Raw genomic sequence first — 13,930 nt, forward strand, 5'->3', positions numbered from 1 at the left:
GAACATAAACTGACTCGCCAGCTGCGCGCGGGGTGGAGGTAACATTGCATTCCTTAGGTCGACCTAAGCGAGGCATAACAGTCAAGATGGCGGAGGTAGTGGGTGCGCGTCCGCGGCAGCTGAGGACTTTTCGGGCACGAAGAGACGTCCTTGATGAGCTTCCGGACCCGGAATTGATCAAGAGGTACCGCCTGGACCGTGCAGGGATACTCTTCGTGACCGATTTGGTGCGTGAGGCCTTGACTGCTCCTACAAACAGGAACCAAGCCCTCTCCCCTGAGATGAAGGTCCTCATAACACTGAGGTATCTTGCTGCGGGCAAAATGCAGCAGTGTAGCAGCGACGACTTGGGGCCTTCACAACAGACCGTCAGCAGGGTCACCCGGGAGACTGTGTACGCCCTTGCGGTAGCTGTTCCTGCTGCTGCTGCTGCTGATGTGGCTGGGGGTGAGGCTGTGGTCCCTCCTGCTGTTGCTCCTGGTGTAGCTGCTGCTGCTGTTGCTGCTGACCTCGCTGGCTGCTGAGGGGCTCTAGAGGTCGGGGCTGGCTGTCCATGGCTGCTGACTGCCAGGTTGAAGCTCGCGGGAATGTTTGTTTACATGTTTGAGGGGCTACGTCCTTAATTTTATCATTATTCCATGTGATGTTGGTCTATGCATCGCCAACAATACTCGAAAATACTTTATTTTATTTTATACATATTTCCAATACGTCAATATGCTTTTAACATCAAAATTATACCAAATTCCAACATTTTATTTTGAGTTGGTATCCCTTTCTTAGGTGCAGCTCAGGGGTTGGCAACGATGTACTAATACTCGCTTATGTCGAGCTGGTTATGTTGAGGGGGTGAAACATAAGGAGGGGGGTTATGTCTCGTCATTGTTAATACTCGGATATGTTTCAGTTTACGTCTCACATAAATTTCTTTATAAGTACGGGCAGGTACCCATTTATCGACCAACACGACAAGGCAGATGAACAGCTGGGTGGGCTACGCGTCGACCGGGATTCGAACCCAGACCCGCAGATATGTAGCCAGGCGGGCTAACCACTATACAATGCACGTTGGAGCAGAGGACTCTGACAGATGACTTGACTTACTCTATGAAACTGTCATTGCACAGGCCAGCATAAATTTCCCAATAGTAACTCACTTACCGATAGCCACAACTATATACAACGTTATATCATACAATCCAACAACGTTGTATACAGTAGAGTATTAATTTGCCGGTAATATCAAGTACGTTGTCTACATGAATGACGCTGATAAAGCCTTGGCGAGGTTGCAGCACAGCACCACGCCGCCGGAGCCTCGCCTGCACGCCACCATGGCAGGACGGTCTCGGCGCTCAGAGTAGGTCACCGGGACTCCCGCCGTGACAGACGGAGAACGCGTTGCTAACACAAACATACACACCGAAAAGGCACTGAGACTGTTGCTTATTATATTTCTTACCCAATCCCGGAAAAAAATGTACAAAGGCAGGTAGTGAAAGGAGCCATTATGTAGAAAATAGTAAAAACTAAATTTTAGCTCATATAAGGGATGATAAAAGAAGTCTAAATCATTGCATTTTGAAGTCAACAACGATTTAAAATCTTTGAAAAGATAAACAAAACTGATGTTAGGTGCACAAGGTGTTCAGGAAGCTCAGGAAGCGGCAACACATCTAACAGAGCCGGCTATGGGATGGAGTTATGGGAGATGTGATGGGATGGGGCGGGGGTGGGGTGGAGTGGGGTGTGGATGGGTGGGGTGGGGTGGGGAGGGGTGAGATGCGGTGGTGTGGTGTGGTGGTGACGTTAGGAGGGAGACCAAGGCCCAGTGCCACAGACAACACTTCCTTTGTGTCCGGCCATTGACTTTTGCTTCATGCGCCTTCGAGGGGGCGGCGGCCCTTGAACTGTCTCCTTAGCTGTAAAAAAAAAAAAAAATGCACGGCCACTGCACCCACAGCCGCCTCTTACCTTATTTAGGTGGTGCAGACTGTCCTGGTGCTGCCGCTGCTGCTGTCGTCACTCGTGGTGGTGGCCCTCGTGTGGCTCTCAGTCCGATCCTCGTCGTAGTCTAGAAGGTAAACAAGACACATTACCCGGAGAGAGGCAGTGAGCACCCACAAGGAACACGGAAGGGACACAACAAAGCGGTTGTGGGTTGAGTTATTGGGTGGGTTTGGTTGGGTGGGGTGGTGGGATGGAATGGGATGGGATGGAGCGGGGCAGGGTGTGGTGTGGTTGGGTGGGGAGGAGTGAGGTGAGGTGGTGTGGTGTGGCGGTGGTGTGGAGAGGGAGACCAAGGACCAGTCGGCGGCCCGCACACTCTCGGTGGCGGGCGCTGCCAAGGCAGTCTGGTGCAGTTTGGAGATCAATATCATGAACTAACACTGCTCACGGTGATTAAGGACAAACTAAACTGTTGTTCCACTTTGAAATCAACATTCAACTTTTTAACAACTATAATTTACTGAAGTTCGAGTTAGCTACACATAACTGACACATTAATAACACATCTAGTAATTCATAAACAGTAAATGTATTAGTATTGAAAAATGAAATATTATTTATTAAAACTCCATAAAAATGTACTTTGTCAACCATTGAGTACACAAAAATTACTAAGGAGTGCAAGGGGGAGGCGAGTGCCGTGTTGGGGACGAGGTGCAGCACACGGGCGGGGTTGAGGGAGCTGTAAAAACCACTCTTTACACTTCCAAAAGTTCTGCCACAACTGTACAGGCTACTGCTAGCTGGGAACAAAAGGTCGTCCAAGAGTGTCGGGCAGTTCACCACGTCCAAGAACAACAATGATCTAACTAGTTCAAAATGGGGAGTCACCAAGAACGAAGGTAGGGAGGGCAGTCAGCACGGGGAGGGACTTTTGGAACTCACAGCCGAGGGGCGCCCAGGGCAGGGGGGTGTAGGGTGCTGGATGCCGGGACCGCCCCCCTCTGCCACCCTCCATTGAGCTTCTCACCCTCCATCTGAGTCTCCTGCTTCTATAATGAGGCTTAGTGAGGCAGTACTTCCTGTGGAGGCGATGGATATTAAGTGGAAAGAAACTTCAAGCCGTTACAAAGTGATGAGAACTAAATGATTAACACAAGCTCAGGTGTCTGTGGCTCAAAAATGCACAGTAAGATGCTTGCCTACATGCTGGTGCTTGCTGAAGGCACAGGCAGAACCTTTATGGCAATTAAATTTAGCATAACATGAAGTGACTAAACTCAAAGGTAGGTTTTAAATGTATTCAAAAGGTTGTAGCACAGGAAAACTCACTTATACCTTACCTACCGTGACGCACAGGACGCGGGTGCTCAGGGTGGACGAAACATGTCTCCCTACCAACGCCGCCAGATGGTCGTGTTCAGGCGATTATATTTGCCGATTTCCAGCCCCAAAACTGTCTCCACAACCCCTTTAACTAGTTTTACATAAAGTTATCGTTAAATGGTTAATTATCGGTGTTTCTTGGCAAGAGTTATGAGTCAGAAACCGGTAAATACGATGCTCTGAGTACGATAATCTGGCAACGTTGCTCCCTACCTAGACCCTGCCCCCTCACTCTGACACCTTGGTACTCCTCTTGACCTTACTACTAATCTCTCATTACTCTACTTACTTGGTTCTTACTATAATTACCTTGCGTCTCTTCTTCCTTTGATTACCCTGTACCATTCAGCCACATCTTCAAGTTCTCGGTACCATTATTTTGATCCCCTCACGCCCTCTCCAGTTACATGACCCTGAGTTAATATATGCTTGTTAAGAAACGGGACACGTTGAAGTAAAAAGAGTGGATAAACGTAAGTCTTGGGCCAGAGGGAGAAGGTGTCCTGAAAGCGAGATGAAATTGATGATATCGTTGGACTAAAGAAAATAAAAGATCAAAATAGGAAAGTGACGTAAGAAGAGTGAAGAACAGGAGAAGGTGTCGTGAAAGGGACGTAAGAAAAGTGAAGAAAAGGAGAAGGTGTCGTGAAAGGGACGTAAGAAAAGTGAAGAAAAGGAGAAGGTGTCGTGAAAGGGACGTAAGAAGAGTGAAGAAAAGGAGAAGGTGTCGTGAAAGGGACGTAAGAAGAGTGAAGAAAAGGAGAAGGTGTCGTGAAAGGGACGTAAGAAGAGTGAAGAAAAGGAGAAGGTGTCGTGAGAGGGACGTAAGAAGAGTGAAGAAAAGGAGAAGGTGTCGTGAAAGGGACGTAAGAAAAGTGAAGAAAAGGAGAAGGTGTCGTGAGAGGGACGTAAGAAGAGTGAAGAAAAGGGAAAGTGTCGTGAAAGTGAGATGAAATTGATGATATAGTTGGACTAAAGAACAAAAAGAACAAAATAGGAAAGGAACGTAATAAGAGTGAAGAAAAGGAGGAAAACACAAGCATAGAGGGGAGATTATTATTGCTTCCTTTTTTTGTGCCCTTGAGCTGTCTCCTTTGTTGTAAAAAAAAAAAAAAAAAAACCAGAGGGGACAGCGACAACATAAGGGAAGAAGGAACGGGTGAAAGTTGAATTGATGGGAGTAAAATGCGTAGAGTGAAATCAATGAAGAGAGGGAATGTAGATGAGAGGCGATGGGGGTGAGGAAAACGATCTCCATGAGACGCGTAACTTAGTAAAATGTTGACTCGCCCCATCAATGCCTCTGAGGAGCTTAAGGACCATCTAACAAAAGAGAACCTGATGTCTTCATTATGCGATAAATCAACCAGATGCGAAATTAGTATGAAATATATGGAAATTAGCACCCGCACACACACACACACACACACACACACACACTGAAACCCCCACACTCATCCCCCCCAAGTACACCCACATGCACCCACACACATACACCCCCACACACTGACACCCCCACGCTCACCCCCCCCCCCAGTACACACACACGCACCCACACACATACACCCCCCCACACACACTGAAACCCCCACACTCACCCCCCCCCAGTACACCCACATGCACCCACACACATACCCCCCCCACACACTGACACCCCCACACTCACCCCCCCCCAGTACACACACACGCACACACACACATACACCCCCACACACACACTGAAACCCCCACACACACACTGAAACCCCCACACTCACCCCCCCCCCAGTACACCCACATGCACACACACATACCCCCACACACTGACAACCCCACACCACCCCCCATTACACACACACGCACACACACACATACACCCCCACACACACACTGACACCCCCACACTCACCCCCCCCCCAGTACACACACACGCACCCACACACATACCCCCCCACACCCACTCTCCCCCCACACACACTATATCTATTTTCACTTGCTTTGCCTAAGAAAAAAAGAGATAGGCTTGAAGGCTTGAAGGAATCGATCAAAAATCCGTTTCGCAGCCGCTTCCAATCACACTTACACACAGTTACACACATACACATATCCCCCTATCTACCTCACACACACGCACATGAGTTCTTCCTGATGGGTTCCTGAGGGCGGCGCAGCACCTCGTCACACTCTGCCCAGTCCGCGCCTCTCCTCGCCCCGTCGTTAGCACACTCGCTGCATAGCCAACAAGGAAATTAGGCCTACCCGCGTTTTCTTTCTCCTCAGTTCGGCACACACAGGCCGCTGGATTTTTGGTGTTTGTGTCTGAGGCTTTGTGTGCTTGTGTGCGCGTCCTTGGGTGTGTGAGGATGGAGTGGGGGAGAAAAGACGCGGTTGGCGGAGGGGGATATGGAGGTGGGAGAGTAATGTTAGTTAAGGAAGATTTAACCCGGTAGCTGCGGGGATCATGTTTCTTAAAGGCCCCTCTAAGCGAGAAAAATGAAAAAAATCATCACTCACGCAAACCATTTCGTAATATATATATACGCATTTGTGATCAGTTTATGCATCATCTATTTTGGGGGTTTATATCATGGCAAAAATGTGGCCCGTCGCTGCTACACGGTAAAGCCACAAATTTGGCCCGTCGCTGCTACCGGGTTAAGGAAGATTTAATGGCCTTCGTGGTGCACGCTTAATGAAGATACATGGGGAGGGATACGCTGCAGTAGTTCGATCGACTGGTGCGTTGCATGCCATTATATTACATGTAAGTAAACAGAATCTCTCCAATATCATTAGCGGATACAAACAGGTGGCAGTAATTATGGATATGGATCACCGTGCATCAGTCTGTTAGGGTACTTGCAGTGGTATGTATTATAATTCCTAGGTGTGCATCGTCGTCGTGTTGCAAGCCACAGCAGTTACCTGGCAGTGCTGAGGGTGCGGCGAGAAGACGAGAGGAAGATTCGCAACAAGAAACGGCCCGAAATTGTCTATCTATCGGCCATCCCCCTAACTCTTTATAGGAGCAGTGAGTAGCGGGCTTTTTTTTTTACATTTGCTACCTTTTTTTATGCCCTTAAACTGACTCCTCTGCTGTAAAAAAAAAAAAAAAAAGAAAGAGGCGAGCATCAAGACACTTCTCCCGAAATTGACCTATCTATCGGCCACTTCCCTAACTCTTTATAGGAGCAGTGAGTAGCGGGCTTTTTTTTTAACATTTGCTACCTTTTTTATGCCCTTAAACTGACTCCTCTGCTGTAAAAAAGAAAAGAAAAAAAAGAGGCGAACATCAAGACACTTCTCCCGAAATTGATCTCTTTTGGCCACTTGTCTTTATTTAACTTTAAAGCATCAGTGACTAGCGTTTTGTTTTTCTTTTTTTTCTTTTACCTTTGAGCTACTTCCCTTACTGTAAAAAAATGCAGCTTGGGAGTATAAAAAATAAAGGACAGTAAGGGAGTTTGACGGATAAGATAACATAAGGGTGTGAGGTGGAACATCAACATCGCCCTTGTAATCTTGAAATGTCTCCAGCCTATTGCTTCTAAGTGTTGAGAGTTATTATACCCGTATGTCCACGTTAAGCTTTCTGTGATGGTAATGATTCTTGAATGTCCATAAATCTTCAGACAACGCGACACCACCACATGCATTCTCTCTCTCTCTCTCTCTCTCTCTCTCTCTCTCTCTCTCTCTCTCTCTCTCTCTCTCTCTCTCTCTCTCTCTCTCTCTCTCTCTCACGAGCACATTGGGAAATCAGTTGTGAGTCTCGGGTTTTCGGGGCGTAGTCTAAAATTAAAGGGAAAGACCTGACATTCTCTCTCTCTCTCTCTCTCTCTCTCTCTCTCTCTCTCTCTCTCTCTCTCTCTCTCTCTCTCTCTCTCTCTCTCTCTCTCTCTCTCTCTCTCTCTCTCTCTCTCTCTCTCTCTCTCTCTCTCTCTCTCTCTCTCTCTCTCTCTCTCTCTCTCTCAGCACCTCCCCACCTCCACACTAATGAAGGATGAGTCGCAATCCCGCGGAAGGTGTCACCGAGGACGAGGGGATAAGGGGACTCTGTTTTAGCCTCGCATGAAAGTTTTGTCTGGTGTTTCTGTCAGTGGTAAGGAGGGAGAGGAGGAAGGGAAGTAGGAGAGAGGTAGAACTGGAGCGGTGAGGTTACGGAACTTGCTTAAAAGAAATACAGGTAAAGCTAAATGATTGTGTTTGGCTGCAGTGGTGTTGAGAGATATTAGGCGGAGGAAGGGAAGGAAGAAAGAGGCAGAGCTGGTGGCGGTGAGGCATGCGGTGATTGCTTAGAGGAAATACAGGCAAAGTTAAATGATCGTGTTTGGCTGTAGTGGTGTTGCTGCGAAGGTAGAGAGGGAGTATAGGAAAGCAGGATGGATGACTGGGGTGGGTGAGGCAAGCGGCGTTTGCGTTATATTAAGACGGAAACAGGTACAATTAATAACGACGTATCGAACTCTTCATTCTCTGAGCCATTGTGAAAAGGGTGCTGCGGACGCGTGCTTCTCAAGGTAAAGATGAATAAGACTGAAGATGAAAGGAAATGTCTTATCGATGTATATACTGGTTGTGATGTTTTGTGCCTGATACTATACACTTGCATGGTCGTTATCAGCACTCATGGTAATCACGGGCAAATTTATTCCCGTGTGCGCGTGTTAAGGGCAGGTGCAGGCTTGGTGTTTGAATATGTATGTATAATTTAAGTTACTGGATTTACCCTGTTCATACTCCCTTTTTATTTATTTATTTATTTATTTACATTTTTTATTTTTTGTTTATTTATTTATTTTATTAATTTTTATTTATTATTATTATTATTTTTTTTGTGTGTGTGTTTATACGTACATACCCAAGTAAACATACAAGCGCCACGAAGCTTATCCATTAGTGCAACGTATAATCCTCTTCCTCTCCACCTTCCTCCTTCTCTTCATTTCACTCTCTCTTCTTCCTCCGCAACATTCCTTCACAATTTCCTCTGCATGCATTTCTATTTCCCCGTCTCCTTCCTATTCCCCTCCCCACCCCGCCCTCCTCCTAGCAACTCTTCCTTTGTATCTCCCACCCACAGCCTCCTCATCGCATCCTCTCTTATCATCTCTTAGGTTCACATCCTCAAACATACCGGGTTCTCCTGACGCATCTATTAGGTCCACATTCTCAAACATACCGGGTTCTCCTGACGCATCTATTAGGTCCACATTCTCAAACATACCGGGTTCTCCTGACGCATCTATTAGGTCCACATTCTCAAACATACCGGGTTCTAATGACGCATCTATTAGGTCCACATCCTCAAACATACCGGGTTCTAATGACGCATCTATTAGGTCCATATCCTCAAACATACCGGGTTCTAATGACGCATCTATTAGGTCCATATCCTCAAACATACCGGGTTCTAATGACGCATCTATTAGGTCCATATCCTCAAACATACCGGGTTCTAATGACGCATCTATTAGGTCCACATCCTCAAACATACCGGGTTCTAATGACGCATCTATTAGGTCCATATCCTCAAACATACCGGGTTCTAATGACATCTATTAGGTCCACATTCTCAAACATACCGGGTTCTAATGACGCATCTATTAGGTCCATATCCTCAAACATACCGGGTTCTAATGATCCACATCCTCAAACATACCGGGTTCTAATGACGCATCTATTAGGTCCATATCCTCAAACATACCGGGTTCTAATGACGCATCTATTAGGTCCATATCCTCAAACATACCGGGTTCTAATGACGCATCTATTAGGTCCACATCCTCAAACATACCGGGTTCTAATGACACATCTATTAGGTCCACATCCTCAAACATACCGGGTTCTAATGACACATCTATTAGGTCCATATCCTCAAACATACCGGGTTCTAATGACACATCTATTAGGTCCAATCTATTAGGTCCACATCCTCAAACATACCGGGTTCTAATGACGCATCTATTAGGTCCATATCCTCAAACATACCGGGTTCTAATGACACATCTATTAGGTCCATATCCTCAAACATACCGGGTTCTAATGACACATCTATTAGGTCCACATCCTCAAACATACCGGGTTCTAATGACGCATCTATTAGGTCCATATCCTCAAACATACCGGGTTCTAATGACACATCTATTAGGTCCATATCCTCAAACATATCGGGTTCTAATGACGCATCTATTAGGTCCACATCCTCAAACATATCGGGTTCTAATGACGCATTTATTAGGTCCATATCCTCAAACATACCGGGTTCTAATGACGCATCTATTAGGTCCACATCCTCAAACATACCGGGTCCCCATTATGACTATTTTCAAAGGCCACAGAAAAGATTAACCCTGTCCTCATGGCTGGTTTCCCCGTTCACGATGCAGAAGTCAGGTAAAACTATCACTTGGATCACAAAACAGTCAATGGAAATCTCAGGAACTTCGACGAGAGGCTTGTCAAACAGGGGAACGGAGGTGCCGAGGCGTTTAGGAATAGGGGCTTTAATCTCCGCCTCTCGCCCCGTTTACCTAACCTCCCTCTCCTTTTCCGTCACCCATTCCGACCCAACTTCTATCCCAAGACATGTATCCTCGCCATAGACCGATAAGTCTTCTGGTGTCTGTTCTTCCTATGTATCCTATGTATTCCTCCTCCTCCTCTTCCTCCTTTCAGCCCCTGCCTTCCTTCTCCAAGCCCCAAACCTCTCTCTCCTTTTCCATTACTCCTTCCCCAACACATGTATTCTCCTCCTCCTCCTCCTCCTCCTCCTCCTCCTCCTCCTCCTCCTCCTCCTCCTCCTTCCAGCAACTTCCTGCGTCACATCCCCTCCACACTTCACAACCTTACTTTCAGCCCCTGCCTTCCTTCTCCAAGCACCCAACCTCTCTCTCCTTTTCGATTACTCCTTCCCCAACACATGTATTCTCCTCCTCCTCCTCCTCCTCCTCCCCCCGCGACCTTACAGCTTCACATCCCCTCCACACTTCATAACTTCACTTTCAGCCCCTGCCTTCCTTCTCCAAGCACCCAACCTCTCTCTCCTTTTCCATTACTCCTTCCCCAACACTCCTCCTCCTCCTCCTCCTCCTCCTTCCGCCATCTTCCAGCCTCCCATCACCTTCACGTCTCACACTCTCACCTTCAGCTCCATCCTTTCTTCTCCAAGCACGTCTCTCATATCCTGTGTTTCCCTCTCCGCCCCCCTCCCCTGCCTCTCCTCCCCCGGGGCGTGCGTGGCTTTGCGTCCTCACGAGCTCGGGGTTGAGGGGAAAGGTAATTGGCCCTCAGGAGACACGGACGGGGACACAGAGATGGATTTACCCCCCCCCCCTCCCTGATGCCCTCCTCCTCGTCCTCGTCCTCGCCCTCGTCCTCCTCCTCATCTCCTATTCCCGACCTCCATCACCAACATCATCATCTCCGTCAGTCTCTTCTCTTCTCGTTCTTCATCGTCTCCTTTTTATTTTTTATTTTTGCGTGTCTGGTTTTCTCTCTCTTTTTCTTTTCTTTTTTCCTTCGCAATCCTTCTTCTTTTTCTCTTTTGGTTTTCTCTGTTTTTTTCTTCTTTTCTTTTTCCTCCGCAATCCTTCTTCTTTTTCTCTTTTGGTTTTCTCTGTCTTTTTCTTCTTTTCTTTTTTCCTTCGCAATCCTTCTTCTTTTTCTCTTTTGGTTTTCTCTCTCTTTTTCTTCTTTTCTTTTTTCCTCTTATTTATCTCTTTTCTTTCCTCCTCTTTTCCTTCATATTCTCCATTTTCTTTTTTTGTTGCCTCTGTTTTTTGCCTTTCTTTTTCTTCCTTCCTTTTTCCTTCGCAATCCATCTTCTTTTTCTCCTTTCTTTCCTCCTCTTTTCCTTCATATTCTCCATTTTCTTTTTTTGTTGCCTCTGTTTTTTGCCTTTCTTTTTCTTCCTTTTTCCTTCGCAATCCTTCTTCTTTTTCTCTTTCCTTTTCTCCTCTTTTCGTTCATATTCTCCATTTTCTTTTCTCTGTTGCCTCTGTTTTTCTGTATCTCTCTTTATCTTTCTTTATCTTTTCTTTCTCTCTCGGTCACTTTATGTCACCCACAGTCGCATTTTTCTTTTGTCAATGTACTTTGGCAGCGTCGGTTTTGGTGTTGGTTTTATCTTTTTATTACTTTTATTACTTTTTATTACTTATTTTACTCTCACTGTTATCGATTGCTTCTGTCTTCCTCCTCATTACTGTCCGTCACTGCGTCTTCTTCCTTCATCTCTTTGTCTCATATTTCTAGTTCAGCTTCATTCTTTCACTTTTAACCCGTCCGCTGCGATTGCCACGGATTTCGCCTTCACTGGTAGCCTGGTAACATATAGTCCCAGGTCTTTCCCTGCCTCTGTGGTGGATAGTGGCGTGTTTCCCATGTGGTATTGGTATGCTGGATATCCCTTCACTGGTAGTCTGGTAACATATAGTCCCAGGTCTTTCTCTGCCTCTGTGGTGGATAGTGGCGTGTTTCCCATGTGGTATTGGTATGCTGGATATCCCTTCACTGGTAGTCTGGTAACATATAGTCCCAGGTCTTTCTGCCTCTGTGGTGGATAGTGGCGTGTTTCCCATGTGGTATTGGTATGCTGGATATCCCTTCACTGGTAGCCTGGTAACATATAGTCCCAGGTCTTTCTCTGCCTCTGTGGTGGATAGTGGGGTGTTTCCCATGTGGTATTGGTATGCTGGATATCCCTTCACTGGTAGCCTGGTAACATATAGTCCCAGGTCTTTCTCTGCCTCTGTGGTGGATAGTGGCGTGTTTCCCATGTGGTATTGGTATGCTGGATATCCCTTCACTGGTAGTCTGGTAACATATAGTCCCAGGTCTTTCTCTGCCTCTGTGGTGGATAGTGGCGTGTTTCCCATGTGGTACTGGTATGCTGGATATCCCTTCACTGGTAGCCTGGTAACATATAGTCCCAGGTCTTTCTCTGCCTCTGTGGTGGATAGTGGCGTGTTTCCCATGTGGTATTGGTATGCTGGATATCCCTTCACTGGTAGCCTGGTAACATATAGTCCCAGGTCTTTCTCTGCCTCTGTGGTGGATAGTGGCGTGTTTCCCATGTGGTATTGGTATGCTGGATATCCCTTCACTGGTAGCCTGGTAACATATAGTCCCAGGTCTTTCTCTGCCTCTGTGGTGGATAGTGGCGTGCTTCCCATGTGGTATTGGTATGCTGGATATCCCTTCACTGGTAGCCTGGTAACATATAGTCCCAGGTCTTTCTCTGCCTCTGTGGTGGATAGTGTTCTGCCTCTGTGGTGGATAGTGGCGTGTTTCCCATGTGGCATTGGGTAGACTGAGGTCTTTCTCTGCCTCTGTGGTGGATAGTGGCGTGTTTCCCATGTGGTATTGGTATGCTGGATATCCCCCTCCAAGGTGCATGACTTTACATTTTTCTTCATATGAATTGTAGCAGCCACATTTTGTTCCATTCTTGTAGCTTGGTGTACTCTTTTTGTAGGAAATTCGCGGTCAAGGGGTTAAACAGAATGGCGTTGTTTTTTCCACCAGTATAAACATCATTTCCTTATCTTTATCCATTCGAACACAAGACAAAAGGATCGCCCGTTCCACTTGGCAGCGTTCCAGTAATGTCACCCACAGTCGCCTCCCATCAAACAACTTCCACAACTCTCACCCATCACGCTCCCGAGGCCGCAGCTCCCCCGTCTACGACCCCCAGCGGCGCCCTTCCGAAGCGTGGTGAACTTGTGTGACTTATTGGCCTTCCGAGGGAGTACTAAATCATAACGGTGGCGTAGCTTGGGGAGTGATGGAGGCGGTGGGTGGGAGAGGAGGTGAAAGAGGGATGGTTAGTATAGGTTATGTGTGTGTGAGACAACGATAGACAGTGACAGATATATTGACAGATAGACAGAAAAGCAGACAGGCAGATGGACGGAAATAAAGAAAGAACGAAAAATAGAAAACGAAAACAGAAAGAAAGTAGTTGATAGATAAGACAGAAATTCAAACAAGCAGATACAGAAAAAAGCAACGAACGAAAGAGGAAACGAAAAAAGAGAAAGTAATAATAAAAGAAAAAAAAGAGATACAGAAAAGGGCGAGGCAGAGACAGACAGACAAAGACGAGTAGTAAATGGGAATAAGAAGACAGAGAGAGAGAGAGAGAGAGAGAGAGAGAGAGAGAGAGAGAGAGAGAGAGAGAGAGAGAGAGAGAGAGAGAGAGAGAGAGAGAGAGAGAGAGAGAGAGAGAGAGAGAGAGAGAGAGAGAGAGAGAGAGAGAGAGAGAGAGAGAGAGAGAGAGAGAGAGAGAGAGAGAGAGAGAGAGAGAGAGAGAGAGAGAGAGAGAGAGAGAGAGAGAGAGAGAGAGAGAAGAGCAAATCCGCCACGCCCGGCCGCCTCCGCTCCCCCTTAAGAGGCGCCCAAAGGATCCTATGTGGGCCCATCGATTTCTGCTGGAGGTGGGCCAGACCCGAAGGACACCCGAGGCACTCCACCAGAGGCCGCGGCAGGGGATGAGGAGGAGGACGAGAAGGAGGAGAGAAAGAAGGAGCAGTATGTGTAGTAATATTGGAGGAGGAGGAAGAGGAGGAAGGGGAGAGAGGAGCAGCAGAAGGTGGTGGAGAAGGAGGAG

The 13,930-nt window shown here is 46.9% G+C and overlaps 2 protein-coding genes across 52 annotated transcripts in view; one reads left to right on the plus strand and one right to left on the minus strand.

Moving 5' to 3' along the window:
* The window catches only part of LOC126986837 (protein tipE-like), a 64,624-nt gene that overhangs the window by 19,362 nt on the left and 31,332 nt on the right, over positions 1-13,930 (minus strand). The window contains exons 2-3 of one of the 2 annotated variants that reach the window (XM_050843229.1): positions 2,896-3,032; positions 1,975-2,074 (exon numbers count right to left, since the gene is read on the minus strand). The gene's annotated coding sequence lies outside the window, so the exon portion shown is untranslated. The remainder of the gene's footprint in view (positions 1-1,974; positions 2,075-2,895; positions 3,033-13,930) is intronic. The other variant, XM_050843230.1, reaches the window with a different exon arrangement.
* On the plus strand, positions 7,329-13,445 carry LOC126986839 (uncharacterized). 50 transcript variants are annotated; one of them, XM_050843267.1, is made up of 8 exons: positions 7,329-8,477; positions 8,568-8,657; positions 8,793-8,837; positions 8,881-8,925; positions 9,003-9,092; positions 9,242-9,421; positions 9,557-11,659; positions 12,153-12,561. In XM_050843267.1, the coding sequence occupies exon 7, from the start codon at positions 10,658-10,660 to the stop codon at positions 11,594-11,596; it is 939 nt and encodes a 312-aa protein (XP_050699224.1). In that variant the 5' UTR covers positions 7,329-8,477; positions 8,568-8,657; positions 8,793-8,837; positions 8,881-8,925; positions 9,003-9,092; positions 9,242-9,421; positions 9,557-10,657; the 3' UTR covers positions 11,597-11,659; positions 12,153-12,561. The 50 variants fall into 50 exon arrangements, with proteins under 50 accessions (XP_050699224.1, XP_050699189.1, XP_050699238.1 ...); XM_050843232.1 differs by lacking the exon at positions 8,881-8,925 and adding an exon at positions 12,634-13,445 and having other exon boundaries at positions 8,568-8,837; positions 12,153-12,449; XM_050843281.1 differs by lacking the exon at positions 8,881-8,925 and adding an exon at positions 12,634-13,445 and having other exon boundaries at positions 8,568-8,837; positions 12,351-12,449.

Source organism: Eriocheir sinensis, chromosome 63 (genome assembly GCF_024679095.1).
Source record: "Eriocheir sinensis breed Jianghai 21 chromosome 63, ASM2467909v1, whole genome shotgun sequence".
Taxonomy (NCBI): Eukaryota; Metazoa; Arthropoda; class Malacostraca; order Decapoda; family Varunidae; genus Eriocheir; species Eriocheir sinensis.